At 47.8% G+C, this 26,450-nt stretch overlaps 1 protein-coding gene across 3 annotated transcripts; it reads left to right on the top strand.

Moving 5' to 3' along the window:
- The first annotated feature begins 929 nt into the window (after positions 1 to 929).
- On the top strand, positions 930 to 26,450 carry CLASRP (CLK4 associating serine/arginine rich protein). Of its 3 annotated transcripts, XM_062512511.1 has the most exons (20): positions 930 to 2,352; positions 3,645 to 3,742; positions 4,464 to 4,565; positions 5,375 to 5,454; positions 5,604 to 5,688; positions 6,817 to 6,965; positions 7,091 to 7,187; positions 7,839 to 7,917; positions 8,007 to 8,080; positions 8,659 to 8,700; positions 10,307 to 10,525; positions 11,304 to 11,564; positions 13,109 to 13,372; positions 16,122 to 16,161; positions 17,489 to 17,549; positions 18,572 to 18,630; positions 20,376 to 20,422; positions 21,367 to 21,449; positions 25,552 to 25,576; positions 26,359 to 26,450. In XM_062512511.1, exons 1-20 carry the CDS (start codon positions 2,254 to 2,256, stop codon positions 26,399 to 26,401), a joined length of 2,007 nt encoding a protein of 668 aa, XP_062368495.1. In that variant the 5' UTR covers positions 930 to 2,253; the 3' UTR covers positions 26,402 to 26,450. The 3 variants fall into 3 exon arrangements, with proteins under 3 accessions (XP_062368495.1, XP_062368496.1, XP_062368494.1); XM_062512512.1 differs by lacking the exon at positions 4,464 to 4,565 and having other exon boundaries at positions 3,645 to 3,671; positions 5,388 to 5,454; positions 26,359 to 26,428; XM_062512510.1 differs by lacking the exon at positions 26,359 to 26,450 and having other exon boundaries at positions 13,175 to 13,372; positions 20,379 to 20,422; positions 25,552 to 26,345.

The following is a 26,450-nucleotide window of genomic DNA, read 5'->3' as shown; positions in this document are numbered from 1 at the left end:
GGGACTGGGATGGGACTGGGTTGTACTGGGAAGGATTGGGATGGACTGGGATGGGACTGGGGTGGGACTGGGAGGGACTGGGAAGGATTGGGATGGACTGGGATGGACTGGGACGGGACTGGGGTGGGACTGGGAGGGACTGGGAAGGATTGGGATGGGACTGGGAAGGATTGGGATGGACTGGGATGGACTGGGAAGGATTGGGATGGACTGGGATGGGACTGGGGTGGGACTGGGATGGGACTGGGAGGGACTGGGAGGGAACTGGAATCGGGACCAGTCTGTCCCAGCATCCAACTGGGAATGGGACCCGAATCTGACCGGGATTTGGATCAGTCTGGCCCAGTTTCGGAGTGGAACTGGTACCAGTCCATCCCAGTATCGGACTGGGAATAGAACCCGGAAAAGGAACCGCTCAGTCCCCGCCCACACACAAACCCACGCCCAATCAGGCCCCGCCGCAGCCTCGTTCTGACGCTAAGCCACGCCCCGAACTTCCGGCCCAGCCTCGTTCTGTCACCGAACCTTGCCACAAACTTCCGGCCCAGCCTTGTTCTGATATTAGCCCCACCCTCATATCCCCTCACGTCCCATTTAGGCCCCGCCCTTCCTCTCCCGCCTTTCCTTCACTTCCGCTTCCTCTCGTCACTTCCGCTTCCGGCCGGCGCGGAGCGCGGTGAGCAGCGCTGGCGGCGGGGCCCTCCCGCATTAATTAACGCCCTCATTAGGCCTCAATTAGCGCCCTCCTCAGGCCTCAATTAGCGCCCTCCTCAGCGCCCCCGGGCATTGCCCCTTCACTGCCCCCCCCTGAGCCCCCCCCGCCCCCCTCAGGGCGGCCCCGGGGCCTTCCCCTCCTCCCCTCCCCTCCCCCCGCATTCCCAATTTTCCTCTTCCCGTTCCCGCCGTTTTTCCCGGTTTTTCTCCCCATTTCTCCCCATTCCCTGCCCTTTTTCCCATTCCTCCCTTTGGTCCCGTTTTCATTTTTTTTTTTCATTTCCGTTTCTATTCTCGTATTTTTCTTTATGCCCGTTTTTAAATTCCCGTTTCCCTCTTTTATTCCCTTATTAAAGTTCGCTTTCCCCCCTTGTTTCCCCATTTTTAAAATTCCTATTTCCGACTTCATTCCTCTTTTTTAATTCCCATTCCCCCTCATTCCACATTTTCCTCTTCCCATTCCCCCTTTTTTCCCCATTTTTGCTTTCCATCTCCCCTTTATTCCCATTTTTAAATTCCCATTCCCTCTCTCCCATTTAATTCCCAATTCCCCTCCCCTTCATTCCCAAGTTTTAATTCCCAATTCCCCCCTTTTATTCCCAAGTTTTAATTCCCAATTTCCCCCTTTCATTCCCAAGTTTTAATTCCCCGTTTCCCCATCCCAACCTTTTCCCACATCCCTAAATCCTGATTTTTTTTCTCCCCAGGGATCTCCTCCTGTCCCTTCCCCCTGGCCCCTGGGGAAGTTTCTGATCCCGGGGAAATTTCCAGGTCCTAGGAAGTTTCCAGGGACATTTCCAGTCCTGGGGAAGTTTTCAGGGAAGTTTCCAGGGAAGTTTCCGGGCCTGGAAGAAGTTTCCGGTCCAGGGGAAGTTTCTGGGGAAGTTTCTGATCCCAGGGAAGTTTCCAGGGAAGTTTGTGATCCTGGGGAAGTTTCCGGGCCCTGAGGAAGTTTCCAGTCCTGGGGAAGTTTCCAGGGAAGTTTCCGGGCCCTGAGGAAATTTTCAGTCCCAGGGAAGTTTCCAGGGAAGTTTCTGATCCCGGGGAAGTTTCCAGGGAAGTTTTCAGTCCTGGGGAAGTTTCCAGAGAAGTTTCTGATCCCGGGGAAGTTTCCAGGGAAGTTTCCGGGCCCTGAGGAAATTTCCAGGGAAGTTTTCAGTCCCGGGGAAGTTTCCAGGGAAGTTTCTGATCCCGGGGAAGTTTCCAGGGAAGTTTTCAGTCCTGGGGAAGTTTCCAGGGAAGTTTCTGATCCCGGGGAAGTTTCCAGGGAAGTTTCTGATCCCAGGGAAGTTTCCAGGGAAGTTTTCAGTCCCGGGGAAGTTTCCAGGGAAGTTTTCCGGTCCCGGGGAAGTTTCCAAGGAAGTTTCTGGTCCCGAGGAAGTTTCCAGGGAAGTTTTCAGTCCTGGGGAAGTTTCCAGGGAAGTTTCTGATCCCGGGGAAGTTTCCGGGCCCTGAGGAAATTTCCAGGGAAGTTTCTGATCCCGGGGAAGTTTCCAGGGAAGTTTCCGGTCCCGGGGAGGTTTCCGGGCAGTTCCCGGGATGTGGCACGAGGCGCGGAAGCACGAGCGGAAGCTGCGGGGGATGATGGTGGATTACAAGAAACGCGCCGAGCGCCGCCGCGAGTACTACGAGAAAATCGTGAGTGGGCTCGGGGAACCGGGCCGGAACCGGGACCGGGCTGGAACTGGGCTGGAACCGGGACCGGGCTGGAACTGGGCTGGAACTGGGCTGGAACCGGAACCGGGCTGGAACCGGGACCGGGCTGGAACTGGGCTGGAACCGGGACCGGGCTGGAACTGGGCTGGAACTGGGACCGGGCTGGAACCAGAACTGGGCTGGAACCGGGACCGGGCTGGAACCAGAACCGGGCTGGAACCGGAACTGGGCTGGAACCGGAACCGGGCCGGAACCGGGACCGGGCTGGAACTGGGCTGGAACCAGAACCGGGCCGGAACCGGGACCGGGCTGGAACTGGGCTGGAACCGGAACCGGGCTGGAACCAGAACCGGGCTGGAACTGGAACTGGGCTGGAACCAGAACTGGGCTGGAACCGGAACCGGGCCGGAACCGGGACCGGGCTGGAACTGGGCTGGAACCAGAACCGGGCTGGAACCAGAACCGGGCTGGAACTGGAACTGGGCTGGAACCAGAACTGGGCTGGAACTGGAACTGGGCTGGAACCAGAACCGGGCTGGAACCGGAACTGGGCCAGAACCGGGACCGGGCTGGAACTGGGCTGGAACCAGAACCGGGCCGGAACCGGGACCGGGCTGGAACTGGGCTGGAACCAGAACCGGACTGGAACCAGAACCGGGACCGGGCTGGAACTGGAACTGGGCTGGAACCAGAACTGGGCCGGAACCGGAACTGGGCTGGAACCAGAACCGGACTGGAACCAGAACCGGGACCGGGCTGGAACTGGGCTGGAACCAGAACTGGGCTGGAACCGGAACTGGGTTGGAACTGGGCTGGAACCAGAACTGGGCTGGAACCAGAACCGGGACCGGAACCGGAACCGGGCTGGAACCGGAACCAGGCTGGAACTGGAACCAGTCTGGAACCAGTCTGGAACCGGCCTGGAACCAGGCTGGAACCAGGCTGGAGCCAGTTTGGGGGGTCCTTGTCCCAGTTTGGGTGCTCCATTCATTCCCAGTTCAGATGCTCCATTCCCAGTCTGGACTCTAAAATTCCCGTTTTTCCTTGGAATTCTGCCCCGAGCTCCTTTTTTCCCCCAATCCCAACCCCTCCTTCTCCCACCTCCCCTCCTTTCCCAAATCCCATTTTTTCCCCGGGAATTCTCCCCCCTTCCCTTTTTCCCATCCTTTGCTGGGATCATTCCCACTTTTCCTCCCCTATTCCTAAATCCCAAAATTTTCATTTTTTTTCTTTTTTTTTTTTTTTTTTCCCCGCCCTCCCCCCCCCCCCCCCAGAAAAAAGATCCTGCCCAATTCCTTCAGGTGCACGGCCGGGCCTGCAAAGTTCACCTGGATTCTGCTGTGGCCTTGGCAGCTGAGAGCCCCGTCAACATGTGAGCCTGCAGTGGGAATTCCCAGCTGGAATTCCGTGGGAATATTCCTGGGATCACCCCCCCCACACACACACACACAGGGGCTGGAAAAATCCTGGATTTTCCAGGGATTGAAATTTGGGTGGTTTTAGGCAAATCCGGGGAGAATTCAGCTTTTTATTGGAGTCATCGCTCCCGTTTTTATTGAGAGAATTTTGCTCATTCCAGGGAGAAAATTCCAGGGAATTGTTTCTGGAATATTCCTGGGATCACCACCCCTCCCCCCCCCAGGGGCTGGAGAAATCCTGGATTTTCCAGGGGTTGAAATTTTTGGGTGGTTTTTAGGTAAATCCAGGAGGATTTGGAGCTGCTGTTCTCATTTTTTTGGTGATGGAAAAGTCAGAATTTTCCTCACTCTAGGGGGAAAATTCCACCTTAGAATTACCCCTAGGTCCGAATAAATCCCAATTTTTTTTTCCACAAAACGAAATTTAAGGTGTTTTCAACCCATTAATCCGAAGAAAATTCGGCTTTTTTTGAGGAATTTTCTCTCTTTCTCTGTGTTTTGGGTTTTTTTTTTTTTTTATCTTCTGTAGGAAATGGGAAGGGGAATTCTGACCGTTCTGGGTGGGAATTCCAGGAATTTTTCCCAATTTTGTTTTTTTGGTTTGTTTTTTTTTTTTTTTTTTTTTTTGTTTTTTTTTTTTTTTTTTGTTTTTTGGGGTTTTTTTTGTCCTGGCAGGATGCCCTGGCAAGGGGACACCAACAACATGATCGACAGGTTCGACGTCCGTGCTCACCTGGATTTCATCCCCATGTACACCCCGGCCCTGCTCAGCCCCACGTAAGATTCCCCAAAAAATAAAATTCCCCAAAACAATTCCCAACAATCTGGGGGCTGGGATCCCATCAAGGCTGGGGAGGGATTGTGTTTTGATACCAAAATCTGAACTTAATCTTGAAAAATCCTCAAGAATTCTGATACAGATCCATGAAATTCGCCTTTGGATCCTCAAAATTCATCTTCGGTCCCAATAATTCTGGTTTTGATCCCAAAATTCCACATTGGACCTGTAAAAAAATCTGTGTTTGAGAACTAAAATCCCTCTTTGGAGCCATAAATGTTCTCTTCTTTTTTTAGCACAAAAGTCACTTTGGATCCTCAAAATCCCACTTTGAATCCATGAAATCCACACTGGATCCCCAAAATCCACCTTTAACCCCCAAAATCCCCATTTGGATCCCAAAACCCCCTCAGAATTCCCATTTTTCCAGCTCACCGGAGCAGGAATCCGACGAGCGCAAATGCAACTACGAGCGGGGAGGCCCCAAACTCCCCCTTTTTCTCCCCAAATCCAGGTTTTTGCCTCCCAAATCCACCACTGGACCCCAAAATCCACCTTTAACCCCCAAAATCCCCATTTGGATCCCAAAACCCCCTCAGAATTCCCATTTTTCCAGCTCACCGGAGCAGGAATCCGACGAGCGCAAATGCAACTACGAGCGGGGAGATCCTTTAAAAAAACCCGTGTTTTTTCCTTCCAAATCCAGGTTTTTGCCTCCCAAATCCACCACTGGACCCCAAAATCCACCTTTAACCCCCAAAATCCCCATTTGGATCCCAAAACCCCCTCAGAATTCCCATTTTTCCAGCTCACCGGAGCAGGAATCCGACGAGCGCAAATGCAACTACGAGCGCTACCGGGGCCTGGTGCAGAACGACTTTGCTGGCAGTGAGTCCTTCCCTTTTTTTTTCCTGTTTTTATTTTTTTTTTTTAATTTTTGTTTTGGCGGGGAAATTTTCACCCCTCTGGATCCCCTGGATGTGGTTCCCGAGGGATTTATTTAGGGAATGTTTTAATCCTGGAATTCCTGATGCCAGTCTCGGAGGAGCAATGCCTGTACCAGATCTACATCGACGAGCTCTACGGAGGACTCCAGAAACCCAACGAGGATGAGAAGAAAAAGTGAGGGGGGGAAAAAACAAACAAACAAACAAACAAAAAAAAAAAAAAAGTCGGAATTCCGGGTGGGAGAACACCGGGAATGTGCCCCCACACCCTTGGGAATGATTCTAATTCTGGGATAATTCCCCAATCCCAGTTTTCCCCTCATTGATTTGCTGGAATCGCCCCCAGATCTATCCTGGGAAGGGCTCCTGGTTTTGCTTGGGGTTCTGGTTTGGGATTCCTGGTTTTTTTTGGGTGTTTTTTTTTTTTTTTCCCTTGGCCTTTTGCCTCAGGGTTCACATTTTTCCTTGGAATTCTGGCTCTGAAATCTCATTTTTCCTCAGAATTCCAGCTCGGGGCTCCCTTTTTCCCTCAGAATTCCCATTTGCCCTCCTAACTCCCATTTCCCCTCAGAATTCCAATTTCCCCTCAGAATTTCCCTCAGAATTCCAATTTCCCCTCAGAATTTCCCTCAGAATTCCCATTTTCCCTCCAAATTCCCATTTCCCCTCCGAATTCCCATTTCCCCATAGAATTTCCCTCAGAATTCCCATTTTCCCTCCAAATTCCCATTTCCCCTCCGAATTCCCGTTTCCCCTCAGAATTTCCCATCAGAATTCCCATTTCCCTTCAGAATTTTCATTTTCCCTCCAAATTACCTCTCACATTTCCCATTTCCCTTCAGAATTCCCATTTTCCCTCCAAATTCCCATTTCCCCTCAGAATTTCCCTCAGAATTCCAATTTCCCCTCAGAATTTCCCTCAGAATTCCCATTTTCCCTCCAAATTCCCATTTCCCCTCCGAATTCCCATTTCCCCTCAGAATTTCCCTCAGAATTCCCATTTTCCCTCCAAATTCCCATTTCCCCTCAGAATTTCCCTCAGAATTCCCATTTCCCCTCAGAATTTCCCTCAGAATTCCCATTTTCCCTCCAAATTACTTCTCACATTTCCCATTTTCCCTCCGAATTCCCATTTTCCCTCCGAATTCCCATTCCCCTCTGAATTCCCATTTCCCCTCCAAATCCCCATTTTTCCCTCTTCGGGGAATCTCCCCATTCCCGAGGGAATCTCCTTACGAGAGAAAAATCCCTGGAATGGGGTGGGGGGGGGGGGATTTATATCCCCAAAAAAAAACCTCCCCAGGCTGGCGGAAAAAAAGGCTTCCATCGGCTACACCTACGAGGACAGCACCGTGGAAGAGCTGGAAAATTCCCTGGAAAAACGAGCGGGGGACGAGGAAGACTCCGAGGAAGATTCCAACACGGATGAGGACGAAGTGATCCCGGATATCGGTAACGGATCCCGGCAGGGCTGAGCGGGGCGGAATTCCGGGAATTTTTGTTGGGTTTTTTTTTTTGTTTGTTTGTTTTTTGTTTTTTTTTTTGTTTTTTTTTTTCCTCTCCCTGATTTTTCCCAGATGTGGAGGTGGATGTGGATGAGCTGAACCAGGAGCAAGTGGCCGATCTGAACAAGCAGGCCACGACTTACGGCATGGCCGAGGGGGATTTTGTCAGGTAAATCCCGGGAAAAACCTCAGGAAAAACCTCGGGGAAAACCAGGGAGACTCCCCCGAAATCAGCCCAAGGGAAGGTTTCTATTTTTCCTTGGGATTTGGGATCGGGAATCCTGGTTTTGTTTTGGGTTCTCTTCTGGAAATTTCATTTTTCCTCAGGGTTCTGTCCTGGAAATTCCATTTTCCTCGGGATTTTTTTTTCTATTTATTTTCTTCTGGAAATCCCATTTTCCTCAGGATTCTCGGCTGGAAATCCCATTTTCCTCGGGATTTTCTCCTGGAGATCCCATTTTTCCTTGGAATTCTATCCTGGAAATCCTATTTTTTTTTTTGTTTTTTTAAATTCTCTTCTGGAAATCCCATTTTTCCTCTGGATTCTGCCTCAGGGCTCCCCCCTTTTTCCCAGGCACTCGCTTTTCCCCTGAAATCCTGCCTTGAGAATCCCATTTCCCCTCGGAATTCTGGCTCAGAGCTCCCTGTTTTTCCTGAGGATTCCCCCCTTTTTTCCCAGATTTTTCCTTTCCCCCGAAATCCTGCTTTGAAAATCCTATTTCCCCCTGAGATTCTGGCTCAAGGCTTTCCCTTTCCCTTGGAATTCTGCATTTTCCCAAAATCCCACCACGATCCTGCTTTTTTTTCCCCTGGGAAAAAGGATGCTGAGGAAGGACAAGGAAGAGGCTGAAGCCATCAAAAACGCCAAAGCCTTGGAGGAGGAGAAGGCCATGTACTCGGTGAGGAAAAAACACAGAAAAAAACCAGGAATTCCCCCATGGAAAAATCCCACAAAAAATCCTTTCCTGACCCTCAATCCTTTCCCCAGGGCCGCCGCTCCCGCCGGCAGCGCCGGGAATTCCGGGAGAAGCGGCTGAAAGGTCGGAAAATCAGCCCCCCCAGGTGAGATTCCCGACTTTTTCAGCCCCAATTCCAACATTTTTATCCCAAATCCCAAAATTTCCCTTTCCCCCTCCAAATCAACGTTTTTATCCTGAATCCCATTTTAGCTCCCAATCCCAAGATTTTTATCCCAAATCCCGACATTTCCCTCCCCCCCAAATCAACATTTTTATCCTGAATCCTATTTTTCCTGACAATCCCAAGATTTTTGTCAAGAATCACGACGTTTCCTCCTCCAAATCCCAACATTTCCCCCCCCCCCATCCAAATCAACATTTTTATCCTGAATCCCATTTTAGCTCTCAGTCCCAAGATTTTTATCCTGAATCGCAACATTTCTCCCCCAAATCCCAACTTTTTCATCCCAATCCTATTTTTCCCCTAATTCCCAGCATTTCTCCCCTAAATCCCAACACTTCTATCCCAATTCCCAACGTTTTAATTCCAGATCTCATTTTCCCCTTCCAAATCCCACCATTTCCCCACCCCCCCCAAATCCCAATATTTCATTCCCAAATCCCATTTTCCCCCTGAATCTCACCAATTTTCCCCCAAATTCCAATTTTTTTCCCCTACAGCTACGCCCGCCGGGACAGCCCCACCTACGACCCCTACAAACGGTAACAAATCAGAATTCCCGTTTTTCCTCTGAATTCCCATTTGCCCTCTGAATTCCCCTCAGAATTTCCATTACCCTCAGAATTCCCCTCAGAATTCCCATTTTCCCTCAAAACTCCCCTCAGAATTCCCATTTCCCCTCAGAATTTTCCCTCAGAATCCCCCTCAGAATTCCCATTTCCCCTCAGAATTTTCCCTCAGAATTTTCCTTCAGAATTTCCCCTCAGAATCCCCCTCAGAATTCCAATTTCCCCCCAGAATTCCCCCTCAGAATTCCCATTTCCCCTCCGTTTCTTGTCAGAATTCCCCCTCAGAATCCCCCTCAGAATCCCCCTCAAAATCCCCCTCAGAATTTTCCCTCAGAATCCCCCTCACAATTCCAATTTCCCCTCAGAATTTTCCCCTCAGAATTCCCATTTCCCCTCAGTTTCTTGTCAGAATTCCCCCTCAGAATCCCCCTCAAAATCCCCCTCAGGATTTCCCCTCAGAATCCTCCTCAGAATTTTCCTTCAGAATTTTCCCTCAGAATTCCAATTTCCCCTCAGAATTTTCCCTCAGAATTTTCCCTCAGAATTTTCCCTCAGAATTTCCCCTCACAATTCCAATTTCCCCTCAGAATTTTGCCTCAGAATTTCCCCTCAGAATTCCAATTTCCCCTCAGAATTTCCCCTCAGAATTCCCATTTCCCCTCAGTTTCTTGTCAGAATTCCCCCTCAGAATCCCCCTCAAAATCCCCCTCAGGATTTCCCCTCAGAATCCTCCTCAGAATTTTCCTTCAGAATTTTCCCTCAGAATTCCAATTTCCCCTCAGAATTTTCCCTCAGAATTTTCCCTCAGAATTTTCCCTCAGAATTTCCCCTCACAATTCCAATTTCCCCTCAGAATTTTGCCTCAGAATTTCCCCTCAGAATTCCAATTTCCCCTCAGAATTTCCCCTCAGAATTCCCATTTCCCCTCAGTTTCTTGTCAGAATTCCCCCTCAGAATCCCCCTCAAAATCCCCCTCAGGATTTCCCCTCAGAATCCTCCTCAGAATTTTCCTTCAGAATTTTCCCTCAGAATTCCAATTTCCCCTCAGAATTTTCCCTCAGAATTTTCCCTCAGAATTTTCCCTCAGAATTTCCCCTCACAATTCCAATTTCCCCTCAGAATTTTGCCTCAGAATTTCCCCTCAGAATTCCAATTTCCCCTCAGAATTTCCCCTCAGAATTCCCATTTCCCCTCAGTTTCTTGTCAGAATTCCCCCTCAGAATCCCCCTCAAAATCCCCCTCAGGATTTCCCCTCAGAATCCTCCTCAGAATTTTCCTTCAGAATTTTCCCTCAGAATTCCAATTTCCCCTCAGAATTTTCCCTCAGAATTTTCCCTCAGAATTTTGCCTCAGAATTCCCCCTCAGAATTTCCCCCTCAGAATTCCCATTTCCCCTCAGTTTCTTGTCAGAATTCCCCCTCAGAATTCCCCCTCAGAATTCCCCCTCAGAATCCCCCTCAGGATTTCCCCTCAGAATCCCCCTCAGAATTCCAATTTCCCCCCAGAATTCCCCCTCAGAATTCCCATTTCCCCCCAGAATTCCCCCTCAAAATCCCCATTTCCCTCCTTACCTCCTCAGCTCCCCGTCAGAATCCAGCTCGGAATCGCGCTCCCGTTCCCGGACTCCTTCCCTGGGTCACGAGGAGAAGATCACCTTCATCACCAGCTTCGGCGGCAGCGACGAGGAGGCGGCCGCCGCTTCCAGCGCCGCCATTCCCGGGAAAAGCCGCAATTCCCGGGAAAGGCAGCGCTCGGCGCAGCCCGGAGCCTCCGCTCCCGCTCACAGAGCTTCATCCCGGTCTGTGCTTCTCCCTCTTTTTACCTCTTTCCTCCCCCTAGTTTTATTTTATTTCATTTATTTTATTTTTTTTTGGTCTTTTTCTTATTCTCGATTTTCCAGTTTTTTGATGTTTTTTCACTTTTTGGTACTTTTATATTCTTGGTTTTACTGTGGTTTTTTTTTTTTGGTGGTATTCCCGTTTTTTTCTCCATTTTCCCCTCATTTCCCCTGTTTCTCCTCCAATTTTCTCCTCATTTCCCCTCGACATTTCCCCCCCATTTTCCCCTCATTTTCCCTGATTTTCCCCATTTACCCCCCACATTTCCTCGCCATTTCCCCCCCTATTTTCCCCTCATTTTCCCCATTTCCCCCTCCACATTTTCCCCCCATTTCACCCATTATCCCCCCACATTTTTCCTTCCATTCTCTGCCCATTTCCCCCATTTTCTCCCATTCCCCCCCCATTTTCCCCCCTTTTCCCCTCATTTTCTCCCCCTTTCCCCCCCACATTTTCTCCCCATTTCCCCCCCCACATTTTCCCTGCATTTTCCCTATTTCTCCCACAATTTCCCCCCATTCCCCATTTTCTCTATTCCCCCCTCTCCCCCCATTTCCACCCCTTTTTTCCCCCATTTCCACCCCTTTTTCCCCCCATTTCCCTCATTTTCCTCTCATTTCTCTCAATTTTTCCTTGATTCCCCCCAGTTTTTTCCCCATTCCCCCCCCCCAATTTTTTCCATTTCCCCCCAGTTTTTTTCCCATCCCCCCAGTTTCTCACCCATTTTCCCTTTTCCAGGCGCCGCTCTTCCTCCTCCTCCTCCTCCTCCTCCTCCTCCCGCTCCTCCTCCTCCTCCTCCTGCAGCTCCGGCTCCCGCCATTCCCGCGGTTTCCGTCGTTCCCGGGGGATTTTCCGGGGCCGCCGCCGCTCCCGGAGCCGCTCCCGGAGCCGTTCCCGCTCCCGGAGCCGTTCCCGGCGTTATTCCCGGGGCGGATCCCGGGACAGCCGGCGCCGTTCCCGTTCCCCGGAGCGCGGCCACCGCCGCCGGCGCCGCTCCCGGTGAGCGACACTGGGGTTGGTAATGGTTCACACCGGTTTGGGACTGGTTTGGACTGGTTTGGGAATGGTCTGGGAATGGTTCACACCGGTTTGGGACTGGTTTGGGACTGGTTTGGGAATGGTTTGGGAATGGTTCACACCGGTTTGGGACTGGTTTGGACTGGTTTGGGAATGGTTTGGGAATGGTTCACACCGGTTTGGGACTGGTCTGGGAATGGTTTGGGACTGGTTTGGGAATGGTTCACACCAGTTTGGGACCGGTTTGGGAATGGTTCACACCAGTTTGGGACCGGTTTGGGAATGGTTCACACCAGTTTGGGACTGGTCAGGGAATGGTTTGGGACTGGTTTGGGAATGGTTCACACCAGTTTGGGAATGGTTTGGGAATGGTTCACACCAGTTTGGGACCGGTTTGGGAATGGTTCACACCGGTTTGGGACTGGTTTGGGAATGGTCTGGGAATGGTTCACACCAGTTTGGGACCAGTTTGGGAATGGTTTGGGAATGGTTCACACCGGTTTGGGACTGGTCTGGGAATGGTTTGGGACCAGTTTGGGAATGGTTCACACTGGTTTGGGACCGGTTTGGGAATGGTTCACACCAGTTTGGGACCGGTTTGGGAATGGTTCACACCAGTTTGGGAATGGTTTGGGAATGGTTTGGGAATGGTTCACACCAGTTTGGGACCGGTTTGGGAATGGTTTGGGAATGGTTCACACCAGTTTGGGACTGGTCTGGGAATGGTTTGGGAATGGTTCACACCAGTTTGGGACCGGTTTGGGAATGGTTCACACCAGTTTGGGACTGGTTTGGGAATGGTTCACACCGGTTTGGGACTGGTCTGGGAATGGTTTGGGACTGGTTTGGGAATGGTTCACACCGGTTTGGGACTGGTTTGGACTGGTTTGGGAATGGTCTGGGAATGGTTCGCACCGGTTTGGGACTGGTTTGGGAATGGTTTACCCCAGTTTGGGACCAGTTTGGGAATGGTTCACACCGGTTTGGGACTGGTCTGGGAATGGTTTGGGACTGGTTTGGGAATGGTTCACACCAGTTTGGGACTGGTTTGGGAATGGTTCACTCCGGTTTGGGACCGGTTTGGGAATGGTTCACACCAGTTTGGGAATGGTTTGGGAATGGTTCACACCAGTTTGGGACTGGTTTGGGAATGGTTCACACCAGTTTGGGACTGGTCTGGGAATGGTTTGGGAATGGTTCTCACTGGTTTGGGACTGGTTTGGGAATGGTTTGGGAATGGTTCACACCAGTTTGGGACCAGTTTGGGAATGGTTTGGGAATGGTTCACACCGGTTTGGGACTGGTTTGGGACTGGTTTGGGAATGGTCTGGGAATGGTTCACACCAGTTTGGGAATGGTTTGGGAATGGTTTGGGAATGGTTCACACCAGTTTGGGAATGGTTTGGGAATGGTTCGCACCGGTTTGGGACTGGTTTGGGAATGGTTCACTCCAGTTTGGGACCGGTTTGGGAATGGTTCACACCGGTCTGGGACAGTTCACACCGGCTGGGACCGGTTCACACCAGTTCCCACCAGTCTGGGACCAGTTCCCAGCGTTTCGGGGCGCTTTGTGACGGGATTCTCCCCCGCAGGAGCCGCTCCCGGCGCTCCCTGCGCTCCTGGCGCCGCTGGAGCAGCCAGAGCCGGAGCAGCCGCAGCGACTCCCGGAGCCCTTCCCGATCCCGATCCCGCTCCCGATCCCGATCCCGATCCCAAACCCCGCCGGGATCCCGGGAAAAGGCCCCGCCCCGCCCCCCGGCCTCGCCCGCCGTCGGAGAGAAGCTGAAAAAGTGAGTGGGGAACTCGCTGATTTTGGGGGGAAAAAAAAAAGGAAAAGAAGGCACCAAAATCTTCTCCAAAATACCTTTGGGGTCGTGCAGATATTCCCACAGAATTCCCCCCCAGGTATCGCCCCAAAATCCCTCTGGGATCCTTTAGGTTTTCCCCAAAATCTCGCCTAAAATCCCTCTGGGATCCTTTAGGTTTTCCCCAAAATCTCCCCCAAAATCCCTCTGGGATCTTTCAAATCTCCACCAAAATCTCCCCCAAAATCCCTCTGGGATCTTTCAAATCTCCCCCAAAATCTCCCCAAAATCCCTCTGGGATCCTTTAGGTTTTCCCCAAAATCTCCCCCAAAATCCCTCTGGGATCCTTTAGGTTTTCCCCAAAATCTCCCCCAAAATCCCTCTGGGATCTTTCAAATCTCCACCAAAATCTCCCCCAAAATCCCTCTGGGATCCTTTAGGTTTCCCCCAAAATCTCCCCCAAAATCCCTCTGGGATCTTTCAAATCTCCACCAAAATCTCCCCCAAAATCCCTCTGGGATCCTTTAGGTTTTCCCCAAAATCTCCCCCAAAATCCCTCTGGGATCTTTCAAATCTCCCCCAAAATTTTCCCCCAAAATCCCTCTGGGATCCTTTAGGTTTTCCCCAAAATCTCCCCCAAAATCCCTCTGGGATCTTTCAAATCTCCACCAAAATCTCCCCCAAAATCCCTCTGGGATCCTTTAGGTTTCCCCCAAAATCTCCCCCAAAATCCCTCTGGGATCTTTCAAATCTCCACCAAAATCTCCCCCAAAATCCCTCTGGGATCCTTTAGGTTTTCCCCAAAATCTCCCCCAAAATCCCTCTGGGATCTTTCAAATCTCCCCCAAAATTTTCCCCCAAAATCCCTCTGGGATCCTTTAGGTTTTCCCCAAAATCTCCCCCAAAATCCCTCTGGGATCTTTCAAATCTCCCCCAAAATTTTCCCCCAAAATCCCTCTGGGATCCTTTAGGTTTTCCCCAAAATCTCCCCCAAAATCCCTCTGGGATCTTTCAAATCTCCAACAAAATCTCCCCCAAAATCCCTCTGGGATCCTTTAGGTTTTCCCCAAAATCTCCCCCAAAATCCCTCTGGGATCCTTTAGGTTTTCCCCAAAATCTCGCCCAAAATCCCTCTGGGATCTTTGAAATCTCCCCCAAAATCTCCCCCAAAATCCCTCTGGGATCCTTTAGGTTTTCCCCAAAATCTCCCCAAAATCCCTCTGGGGTCTTTCAAATCTCCCCCAAAATTTCCCCCCAAATCCGGCCAAAAATCTCCCCAAAATCCCCCCAAAATCCTTCAGATATTGCCCCCAAAATCTCTCTGGGATCCTTCAAATTTCTCCTGAATCCCCCCAAAATTCTCCCCAAATTTTCCCCATTTTCCCCAAATTTTCCCCCAAGTTTTCCCGAATTTCCCCCAAATTTTCCCGATTTCCCCCCAGATTTTCCAAAATTTCCCCTGAATTTTCCCAAATTTCCCCAGAATTTTTCCCCCCAATTCCCCTAAATTTCCCCCAAATTTTCCCGAATTTCCCCCAAATCTCCCCAAATTTCCCCCGAATTTTCCCGAATTTCCCCCAATTCTCCCCAAATTTCCCCTGAATTTTCCCAAATATCCCCAGAATTTCCCCCAATTCCCCCAAATTTCCCCCAAATTCTCCCTGAATTTCCCCCAAAATTTTCCCAAATTTCCCCCGAATTTTCCCGAATTTCCCCCAATTCTCCCCAAATTTCCCCCAAATTTTCCCGAATTTCCCCCAAATTTTCCCGATTTTCCCCCAGATTTTCCCAAACTTCCCCCGAATTTTCCCGAATTTCCCCCAATTCTCCCCAAATTTCCCCAGAATTTTCCCAAATTTCCACCAAATCTCCCCAAATTTCCACTGAATCTCCCCAAATCTCCCCAGAATTTTCCCAAATTTTCCCCCAATTCCCCTAAATTTTCCCGAATTTCCCCCAGATTTTCCCAAATTTCCCCCGAATTTTCCCAAATTTCCCCCAATTCCCCCAAATTTCCCCCAAATTTCCCCCAGATTTTCCCAAATTTCCCCCGAATTTTCCCAAATTTCCCCCAATTCCCCCAAATTTCCCCCAAATTTCCCCCAGATTTTCCCAAATTTCCCCCGAATTTTCCCAAATTTCCCCCAATTCCCCCAAATTTCCCCCAAATTTTCCCGAATTTCCCCCAGATTTTCCCAAATTTCCCCCAAATTTTCCCGATTTTCCCCCAGATTTTCCCAAATTTCCCCAGAATTTTCCCAAATTTCTACCAAATCTCCCCAAATTTCCACTGAATCTCCCCAAATCTCCCCAGAATTTTCCCAAATTTTCCCCCAATTCCCCCAAATTTTCCCAAATTTCCCCCAAATTTTCCCAATTTTCCCCCAGATTTTCCCAAATTTCCCCCGAATTTTCCCAAATTTCCCCCAATTCTCCCCAAATTTCCCCCAAATTTTCCCAAATTTTCCCAAAATTTCCCCCAATTCCCCCAAATTTTCCCGAATTTCCCCCAGATTTTCCCAAATTTCCCCCGAATTTTCCCAAATTTCCCCCAATTCCCCCAAATTTCCCCAAAAATTTTCTTGAATTTCCCCCAAATTTTCCCGAATTTCCCCCAAATTTTCCCGATTTTCCCCCAATTCCCCCAAATTTTCCCAAATTTCCCCCGAATTTTCCCAAATTTCCCCCGAATTCCCCATTTTTTATTCAGATTTCTCCCCCCTTGTCCCTGCAGGGCCGACGCTGCCGCTGGTAAAGATTCCGGAGCTGCCAAAGTCAGTAAGAATTGGGATTTCCCCTGGTTTTTAACGGAATTCCTGCCGAGCTTTGGGATCACGGATCCAGGGAATCCCACAGGGATCCGGGGAATCCCAAAGATCCCCTGGGAATGGGGGAGGGGGGGGGATTTTCCTGGGATTTTGGGGGAAAAAATCACCTCGGGGGGGGGGGGGAGGGGGCCTTCTCCTGGATTTTCCCAAATTTTTCCCACATTTTTCCCACATTTTCCCAATTTTTCCCCAGATTCCCCCAAATTTCCTCACATTTTCATGGATTTTCCCACATTTTTCCCACATTTCCCCAATTTTTCCCCAGATTCCCCCAAATTTCCTCACATTTTCATGGATTTTCCCAATTTTTTCCCACATTTTTCCCACATTTCCCCAATTTTTCCCCAGATTCCCTCAAATTTCCCCACATTTTCATGGATTTTCCCAATTTTTTCCCACATTTTTCCCACATTTCCCCAATTTTTCCCCAGATTCCCTCAAATTTCCCCACATTTTCATGGATTTTCCCAAATTTTTCCCACATTTTTCCCACATTTCCCCAATTTTTCCCCAGATTCCCCCAAATTTCCTCACATTTTCATGGATTTTCCCAATTTTTTCCCACATTTTTCCCACATTTCCCCAATTTTCCCCCAGATTCCCCCAAATTTCCCCACATTTTCATGGATTTTCCCAATTTTTTCCCACATTTTTCCCACATTTCCCCAATTTTTCCCCAGATTCCCCCAAATTTCCCCCACATTTTCACGGATTTCCCCCAAATTTTTCCCCACATTTCCCCAGATTTTTCCCAAATTTCCTCCACATTTTCCCCCCACATTTTCCCGGATTTTCCCAAATTTTCCCCCACATTTTCCCCCCACATTTTCCCCAGATTTTTCCCAAATTTTCCCCCACATTTTCCCCCCACATTTCCCTGGATTTTCCCAAATCTCCCTCAGATTCCCTGGAATTTCCCCACATTTTCCCCACATTTTCCCCCCACTTTTCCCCACATTTTCATGGATTTCCTCCCAAATTTTCCCCAGATTTTTTTCCCAAATTTCCCCCAATTTTTTCCCCACCTTTCCCCAAACATTCCCAAATTTTCCCCCGTTATTTCCTCCCCCTTTTCCCCAGACTTTTCCTGCTTTTTTTTTTTTTTTTTCCCCCCCCCAGATTTCCCTTCCCCCCTCCTCTCCCAATTTTTTTTTTTTCCCCCAAATTCCTGGGATGGGATTGGGATCGCTGGGATCGGGCTCGGGGAAGGTTCCTGGGGTTCCCATTCCCGATCCCGGCCCCTTTTCCTGACCCAAATTCCCAATTTTTGCAGCCCAAGTTGACCCCACAGGAAAAACTCCGGCTCCGGATGCAGAAAGCTCTCAACAGGCAATGTGAGCATTCCCAAAAAAAAATTTTAAAAATTCCCAAAAAAAAAAAAAAAAAAATTCCAGCCGGAATTCCTCGCGCCATCCCAAAAAAAAAAAAAAAAAAATTTAAAAAAAAAAAAAAAAAATCCAGCCGGGATCGACGGAATATCCCAAAATTCCCCCCAAAATCCCATCTGGGATTCCCACCGGAAATCCACCCGAAATTCTGGATAACTCCCCAAAAAAAAAAAAAAAAAAAAAAATCTGCTCCAGAAATTCCCTTTGGATCTTCAGAATTATCCCGAAATTCTCTGGAATTCCCTCAAAAATCCCTTCTGGGATCCCCAAAATTCCCCCCAAATCCACAGAATTCACCCAATCCCAAATTTCCCCCAGATCCCTGGAATTCCTTCAATCCCAAATTTCCGAAATGTTCCCAAATTCCTGGAATTCACCCAATCACAAATTCCCCCAAATCCCCGGAATTTCCTCCAAATCCCTGGAATTTCCCCCAAATCCCTGGAATTTCCCCCAAATCCCCCGGAATTTCCCCCAAATCCCCGGAATTTCCCCCAAATCCCCCGGAATTTCCCCCAAATCCCAGAATTTCCCCCAAATCCCTGGAATTTCCCCCAAATCCCCGGAATTTCCCCCAAATCCCCCGGAATTTCCCCCAAATCCCCAGAATTTCCCCCAAATCCCTGGAATTTCCCCCAAATCCCTGGAATTTCCCCCAAATCCCCCGAATTTTCCCCAAATCCCCAGAATTTCCCCCAAATCCCCAGAATTTCCCCCAAATCCCCGGAATTTCCCCCAAATCCCCCGGAATTTCCCCCAAATCCCCAGAATTTCCCCCAAATCCCTGGAATTTCCCCCAAATCCCTGGAATTTCCCCCAAATCCCCCGAATTTTCCCCAAATCCCCAGAATTTCCCCCAAATCCCCAGAATTTCCCCCAAATCCCCGGAATTTCCCCCAAATCCCCGGAATTTCCCCCAAATCCCCGGGATTTCCCCGGAATTCCCGGAATTCCCGGTCTGTTCCCAGTCAAGGCCGACAAGAAGGCGGCGCAGGAGAAGATGCTGCAGCAGGAGCACGAGAGACAGGTGGGGAGAAAAACCGGGATCAAAACCGGGATAAAAACCGGGATAAAAAACGGGATAAAAACCGGGGGGTGGGAAAAACCGGGATAAAAACAGGGGGGAAAAACGGGGGGGAAAAACCGGGATCAAAACCGGGATAAAAACCGGGATAAAAACCGGGATAAAAACCGGGGGGTGGGAAAAACCGGGATAAAAACCGGGATCAAAACCGGGATAAAAACCGGGATCAAAACCGGGGGGTGGGAAAAAACCGGGATAAAAACAGGGATAAAAACCGGGATAAAACCTGGGGGGTGGGAAAAACCGGGATAAAAACGGGGGAAAAACGGGGGGGAAAAACCGGGATAAAAACCGGGATAAAAACAGGGATAAAAACCAGGATAAAAACGGGGGAAAAACGGGGGGGAAAAACCGGCATAAAAACAGGGATAAAAACCGGGATCAAAACCGGGGGGTGGGAAAAAACCGGGATAAAAACAGGGATAAAAACTGGGGGGGAAAAACGGGAAAAACCGGGATAAAACCTGGGGGTTGGGAAAAAACGGGATAAAAACTGGGATAAAAACTGGGGGGTGGGAAAAAACCGGGATAAAAACCGGGATCAAAACTGGGGGGTGGGAAAAAACCGGGATAAAAACAGGGATAAAAACCGGGATAAAACCTGGGGGGTGGGAAAAAACCGGGATAAAAACGGGGGGAAAAACGGGGGGGAAAAACCGGGATAAAAACCGGGGGGGAAAAACGGGAAAAACCAGGATAAAACCTGGGGGTTGGAAAAAAACGGGATAAAAACAGGGATAAAAACTGGGGGATGGGAAAAAACCAGGATAAAAACCGGGATCAAAACCGGGATAAAAACCGGGATCAAAACTGGGGGGTGGGAAAAAACCGGGATAAAAACGGGGGAAAAACTGGGATAAAAACGGGGGGGGGGGGGGGGGGGGGGGGGGGGGGGGAACCGGGATAAAAACGGGGGGAAAATGGGAAAAAATTGGGGGAAAAATGGGATTGAAGTGGGAAAAAAATGGGGGGGAGAAATGGGATAGAAAATGGGGGGGAAAAAACGGGGAGAAAAATGGGGGGAAAATTCCCAGCATTCCCGGCATTCCTGGAATCCCAAGCATTCCCGGATTTCCCAGAATTCCCAGCATTCCTGGAATTCCCAGAATCCCCGGCATTCCCAACGTTCCTGGAATTCCCGGAGTCTCTGGAATTCCCAGACTCCCTGGAATTCCCAACATTTCTGGAATCCCCTTCATTCCCAGAATTCCCGGCATTCCCAACATTGCAGGAATTCCCGGAATCCCTGGCATTCCAAACATTCCAGACATTCCCAACGTTCCTAGAATGCTCAGCATCCCTGGAATTCCCAGAATCCCTGGAATTCCCTGGAATTCCCGGAATCCCCACCATTCCCAGAATCCCTGGAATTCCCGGAATTCCCAACATTACTGGAATTCCCGGAATCCCCGGCATCCTCAGAATTCCCAGATTTCCTGGAATCCCCGGAATTCCCAGAATCCCCGGAATTCCCAAAATCCCCAGAATTCCCGGAATCCCCGGCATTCCCAGAATCCCCAGCATTCCCAACAATTCCCGGAACGCCCAGAATTCCCAGGATTCCCAACATTCCTGGAATTCCTGGAATCCCTGGCATCCTCAGAATTCCCAGATTTCCTGGAATCCCCGGAATTCCCAAAATCCCCGGAATTCCCGGCGTTCCGTGTGAGGAATTTCCCCTTTCCCAGGAGCGGGAGGACGAGCTGCGCGCCATGGCCCGGAAAATCCGAATGAAGTAATTCCCGAAATTCCGACCTCGTCCCGCGGATTTTCCCGGGATATTTCCCCTCCCCTCCCCCATTCCCAGCTTTTCCCTTTTCCCGGGATATTTCCCCTCCCCCATTCCCAGCTTTTCTCTTTTCCCGGGATATTTCCCATCCCCCATCCCAGTTTTATTTTATTTTTCCTGGGTATTTCCTGTCCCTCATCCCCAATTTTTTGATTTTTCCCTTTTTTTCCCCAAGTTATTTCCTGTCCCTGATCCCAATTTTTTGATTTTTCCCAATTTTTTCCTAATTATTTCCCGTCCCTCATCCCATTTCTTTTTTTATTTTTCCCTTTTTTCCCCATTTATTTCTTGGGTTCCTGATCCCATTTTTTTTTGTTTTTGCTCCATTTTTTTCCTGATAATTCCCACTCCCTGATCCCATTTTTATTTTATTTTTCCCTGATAATTCCCACTCCCTGTTCCCATTTTTATTTTATTTTTTCCTTGTAATTTCCACTCCCTGTTCCCATTTTTATTTTATTTTTTCCTGATAATTCCCACTCCCTGATCCCATTTTTATTTTATTTTTTCCTTGTAATTTCCTGTCCCTCATCCCATTTTTATTTTATTTTTTCCTTGATCCATTTTTATTTTATTTTTCCCTGATAATTCCCACTCCCTGTTCCCATTTTTATTTTGTTTTTTCTTGTAATTCCCACTCCTGATCCCATTTTTATTTTATTTTTTCCCCAATTCCTTCCCTATCCCCAATCCCAATTTTTTATTTTCCCCTCTCCCTGATCCCATTTCCCCCCATTTATTTCCTGTCCATTTCCCCATTTATTTTTAATTTTTTTCCCCACTCCTTTTCCTATCTCTGTTCCCATTTTTTTTTTTTTTTTTTAATTTTCCCATTTTTTTTTATTTTATTTTTAATTTTTTTTTCCCCCCCCCTCCTGTTGCTGTTGCAGGGAAAGGGAGAGGAGGGAGAAGGAGAGGGAGGAGTGGGAACGTCAGTACAGCAGGCAGAGCCACAGCCCCTCCCCACGACACAGTGAGTGCCAAAAGCAGGGATTCCCACCCAAAATTCACCAAAATCCCCAAATTCTGCAGTCCCCGAAAAAATCCCCCGAAAATCCCCCAAAAATCGGCCCAAAAATCCCCCAAAAATCAGCAAAATTCCTTAAAACGCTCCCAAAAATCCACTCAAAATCTCCCCAAAAATCCTGGAAAAAACCCCAAAAATCCTGAAAAAAAACCAAAAATCCCCCAAAAATCTCCCAAAAAATCCCCCAAAAATCGGAAAAATTCCTTAAAATGCTCCCAAAAAATCCACTCAAATCTCCCCAAAAATCCTGAAAAAAACCCCAAAAATCCTGAAAAAAAAAACCCCAAAAATCCCCAAAAAATCCCGAAAAAATCCCCAAAAAAGCAGCAGAAAAAGTCACCGGAGAATCCCCAAAAATCCGTTAAAAATCCACAAAAAATCCCCAAAAGTCCCCAGGCAGAGCCACAGCCCCTCCCCACGACACAGTGAGTGCCAAAAGCAGGGATTCCCACCCAAAATTCACCAAAATCCCCAAATTCTGCAGTCCCCGAAAAAATCCCCCAAAAATCCCCAAAAAATCCACCAAAAATCCCCCAAAAATCGGCCAAAAAAACCCCCAAAAATCAGAAAAATTCCTTAAAACGCTCCCAAAAAATCCACTCAAAATCTCCCCAAAAATCCTGAAAAAATCCACTCAAAATCTCCCCAAAAATCCTGAAAAAAAACCCAAAAATCCCCAAAAAATCCCAAAAAAAAAAATCCCGAAAAAAGCAGCAAAAAAAGTCACCAAAAAAATCCCCAAAAATCCGTTAAAAATCCACAAAAAATCCCCAAAAGTCCCCAGGCAGAGCCACAGCCCCTCCCCACGACCCAGTGAGTGCCAAAAGCAGGGATTCCCACCCAAAATTCACCAAAATCCCCAATTCTGCAGTCCCCGAAAAAATCCCCCGAAAATCCCCCAAAAATCGGCCCAAAAATCCCCCAAAAATCAGCAAAATTCCTTAAAACGCTCCCAAAAAATCCACTCAAAATCTCCCCAAAAATCCTGAAAAAATCCACTCAAAATCTCCCCAAAAATCCTGAAAAAAACCCCAAAAATCCTGAAAAAAAAACCCCAAAAATCCCGAAAAAATCCCCAAAAAAGCAGCAGAAAAAGTCACCGGAGAATCCCCAAAAATCCGTTAAAAATCCACAAAAAATCCCCAAAAGTCCCCAGGCAGAGCCACAGCCCCTCCCCACGACCCAGTGAGTGCCAAAAGCAGGGATTCCCACCCAAAATTCACCAAAATCCCCAAATTCTGCAGTCCCCGAAAAAATCCCCCGAAAATCCCCCAAAAATCGGCCAAAAGATCCCCCAAAAATCAGAAAAATTCCTTAAAACGCTCCCAAAAAATCCACTCAAAATCTCCCCAAAAATCCTGAAAAAAAACCCAAAAATCCTGAAAAAAATCCCAAAAATCCCCAAAAAATCCCGAAAAAATCCCCAAAAAAGCAGCAGAAAAAGTCACCGGAGAATCCCCAAAAATCCGTTAAAAATCCACAAAAAATCCCCAAAAGTCCCCAGGCAGAGCCACAGCCCCTCCCCACGACCCAGTGAGTGCCAAAAGCAGGGATTCCCACCCAAAATTCACCAAAATCCCCAAATTCTGCAGTCCCTGAAAAAATCCCCCGAAAATCCCCCAAAATTCCCCAAAAATCCCCCTAAAATCGGCCAAAAAATCCCCCAAAAATCGGCCAAAAAATCCCCCAAAAATCAGAAAAATTCCTTAAAACGCTCCCAAAAAATCCACTCAAAATCTCCCCAAAAATCCTGAAAAAAAAACCCAAAAATCCTGAAAAAAAACCCCAAAAATCCCCAAAAAATCCCGAAAAAATCCCCAAAAAAGCAGCAAAAAAAGTCACCGGAGAATCCCCAAAAATCCGTTAAAAATCCACAAAAAATCCCCAAAAGTCCCCAGGCAGAGCCACAGCCCCTCCCCACGACCCAGTGAGTGCCAAAAGCAGAGATTCCCACCCAAAATTCACCAAAATCCCCAAATTCTGCAGTCCCTGAAAAAATCCCCGAAAAATCCCCCAAAAATGCCCCAAAAATCGGCCAAAAAATCCCCCAAAAATCGGCCAAAAAAAACCCCAAAAATCAGAAAAATTCCTTAAAATGCTCCCAAAAAATCCACTCAAAATCTCCCCAAAAATCCTGGGAAAAAACCCCAAAAATCCTGAAAAAAAACCAAAAAATCCCCCAAAAATCGGCCAAAAAATCCCCCAAAAATCGGAAAAATTCCTTAAAATGCTCCCAAAAAATCCACTCAAAATCTCCCCAAAAATCCTGAAAAAAAACCCCCAAAAATCCTGAAAAAAACCCCCAAAAATCCCCAAAAAATCCTGAAAAAATCCCCAAAAAAGCAGCAAAAAAAGTCACTGGAGAATCCCCAAAAATCCGTTAAAAATCCACAAGAAAATCCCCGAAAACATCCCCAAAAAATCTCCCAAAAATCAGCCAAAAAATCCCCCAAAAATCAGCAAAATTCCTTAAAATGCTCCCAAAAAATCCACTCAAAATCTCCCCAAAAATCCTGAAAAAAAACCCCAAAAATCCTGAAAAAAATCCCAAAAATCCCCAAAAAATCCCGAAAAAATCCCCAAGAAAGCAGCAAAAAAAGTCACCAGAGAATCCCCAAAAATCCGTTAAAAATCCACAAGAAAATCCCTGAAAACATCCCCAAAAAATCTCCCAAAAATCAGCAAAATTCCTTAAAACGCTCCCAAAAAAATCCACTCAAAATCTCCCCAAAAATCCTGGGAAAAAACCCCAAAAATCTTGAAAAAAAACCAAAAAATCCCCCAAAAATCGGCCCAAAAATCCCCCAAAAATCGGCCAAAAAATCCCCCAAAAATCAGAAAAATTCCTTAAAACGCTCCCAAAAAATCCACTCAAAATCTCCCCAAAAATCCTGAAAAAAAAACCCAAAACTCCTGAAAAAAATCCCAAAAATCCCCAAAAAATCCCGAAAAAGTCCCCAAAAAAGCAGCAAAAAAAGTCACCGGAGAATCCCCAAAAATCCGTTAAAAATTCACAAGAAAATCCCCGAAAACATCCCCAACAAATCTCCCAAAAATCAGCCAAAAAATCCCCCAAAAATCAGCAAAATTCCTTAAAACGCTCCCAAAAAAATCCACTCAAAATCTCCCCAAAAATCCTGGGAAAAAACCCCAAAAATCTTGAAAAAAAAACCAAAAAATCCCCCAAAAATCGGCCCAAAAATCCCCCAAAAATTGGCCAAAAAATCCCCCAAAAATCAGCAAAATTCCTTAAAATGCTCCCAAAAAATCCACTCAAAATCTCCCCAAAAATCCTGGGAAAAAAACCCCAAAAATCCTGAAAAAAACAAAAAAATCCCCCAAAAATCGGCCAAAAAATCCCCCAAAAATCAGCAAAATTCCTTAAAATACTCCCAAAAAATCCACTCAAAATCTCCCCAAAAATCCTGAAGAAAAACCCCAAAAATCCTGAAAAAAACCCCAAAAATCCCCAAAAAAATCCTGAAAAAACGAGCAAAAAATCCCTAAAAAGTCACCAAAGAATCCCCAAAAATCCGTTAAAAATCCACAAGAAAATCCCCGAAAACATCCCCAAAAAATCTCCCAAAAATCAGCCAAAAAATCCCCCAAAAATCAGCAAAATTCCTTAAAACGCTCCCAAAAAAATCCACTCAAAATCTCCCCAAAAATCCTGGGAAAAAACCCCAAAAATCTTGAAAAAAACCCAAAAAATCCCCCAAAAATCGGCCCAAAAATTCCCCAAAAATTGGCCCAAAAATCCCCCAAAAATCAGAAAAATTCCTTAAAATACTCCCAAAAAATCCACTCAAAATCTCCCCAAAAATCCTGAAAAAAAACCCCAAAAATCCTGAAAAAAAACCAAAAAATCCTGAAAAAAACCCCAAAAATCCCCCAAAAAATCCCGAAAAAATCCCGAAAAAAGCAGCAAAAAAAAAATCCCCCAAAATTCCCAAAAAAGCAGCCAAAAATCCATCAAAAATTTGGTTTTGGGAATAAAATGGGGGCAAGGAGGGGGATTTTGGGTGTTAATTTTTGCTCTTTCCGCCAGGTCGGGAGTTCAGCTCCTCTCGCAGGTACGGCCCCAATTCCTGGGATTTCCAGAATTCCCGGAATTCCAGGAGATCCCCGGGATCCCAGATGGGATCCGGTCCCGTTTTCCCTGATCCCAGGGATCCCAAATTCCCTCATTCCCGATTTTCCTGTCCCTGGGGGATCCCAAATTCCCGTTGTCCATGATCCCAGGGATCCCAAATTCCCTCATTCCCGATTTTCCTGTCCCTGGGGGATCCCAAATTCCCGTTGTCCATGATCCCCGGAAATCCCAAATCCCCTCATTCCCGTTTTTCCAGAAATCCCAAATCCCCTCATTCCCGTTTTTCCAGGGATCCCAAATCCCCTCATTCCCACTTTTCCAGGAATCCCAAATCCCCTCATTCCCATTTTCCCTGTTCCTGACTGATCCCAGATTTCCCCATTCCCGTTTTTCCCGGGACCCTCCCCCACCTCAGAATTCCCGTTTTTCCTGCTCCTGGGTGATCCCAAATTCCCTCATTCCCATTTTTCCAGGAATCCCCAATTCCCACATTCCCATTTTTCCAGGGACCCCACACGTCAGAATTCCCATTTTTCCTGATCCCAGAGGTCCCAAATCCCCTCATTCCCATTTTTCCAGGAATCCCAAATCCCCCTCATTCCCATTTTTTCCAGGAATCCCAAATCCCCCTCATTCCCGTTTTTCCAGGGATCCCAAATCCCCTCATTCCCGTTTTTCCCTGATCCCAGAGATCCCAGATTTCGCCATTCCCGTTTTTCCCCGGGACCCTCCCCCACCTCAGAATTCCCGTTTTTTCCGCAGGCATTCCCGATCCCATTCCCGGAGCCCCCACTACCGGCACTGACTGAGGGAGCCCCTCCCCCACCCCCAAATAAATCCATGGAAAAATCCCA

Source organism: Cinclus cinclus, chromosome 37 (assembly GCF_963662255.1).
Source record: "Cinclus cinclus chromosome 37, bCinCin1.1, whole genome shotgun sequence".
Taxonomy (NCBI): domain Eukaryota; kingdom Metazoa; phylum Chordata; class Aves; order Passeriformes; family Cinclidae; genus Cinclus; species Cinclus cinclus.
This window is presented reverse-complemented; position numbering and strand designations above follow the sequence as displayed.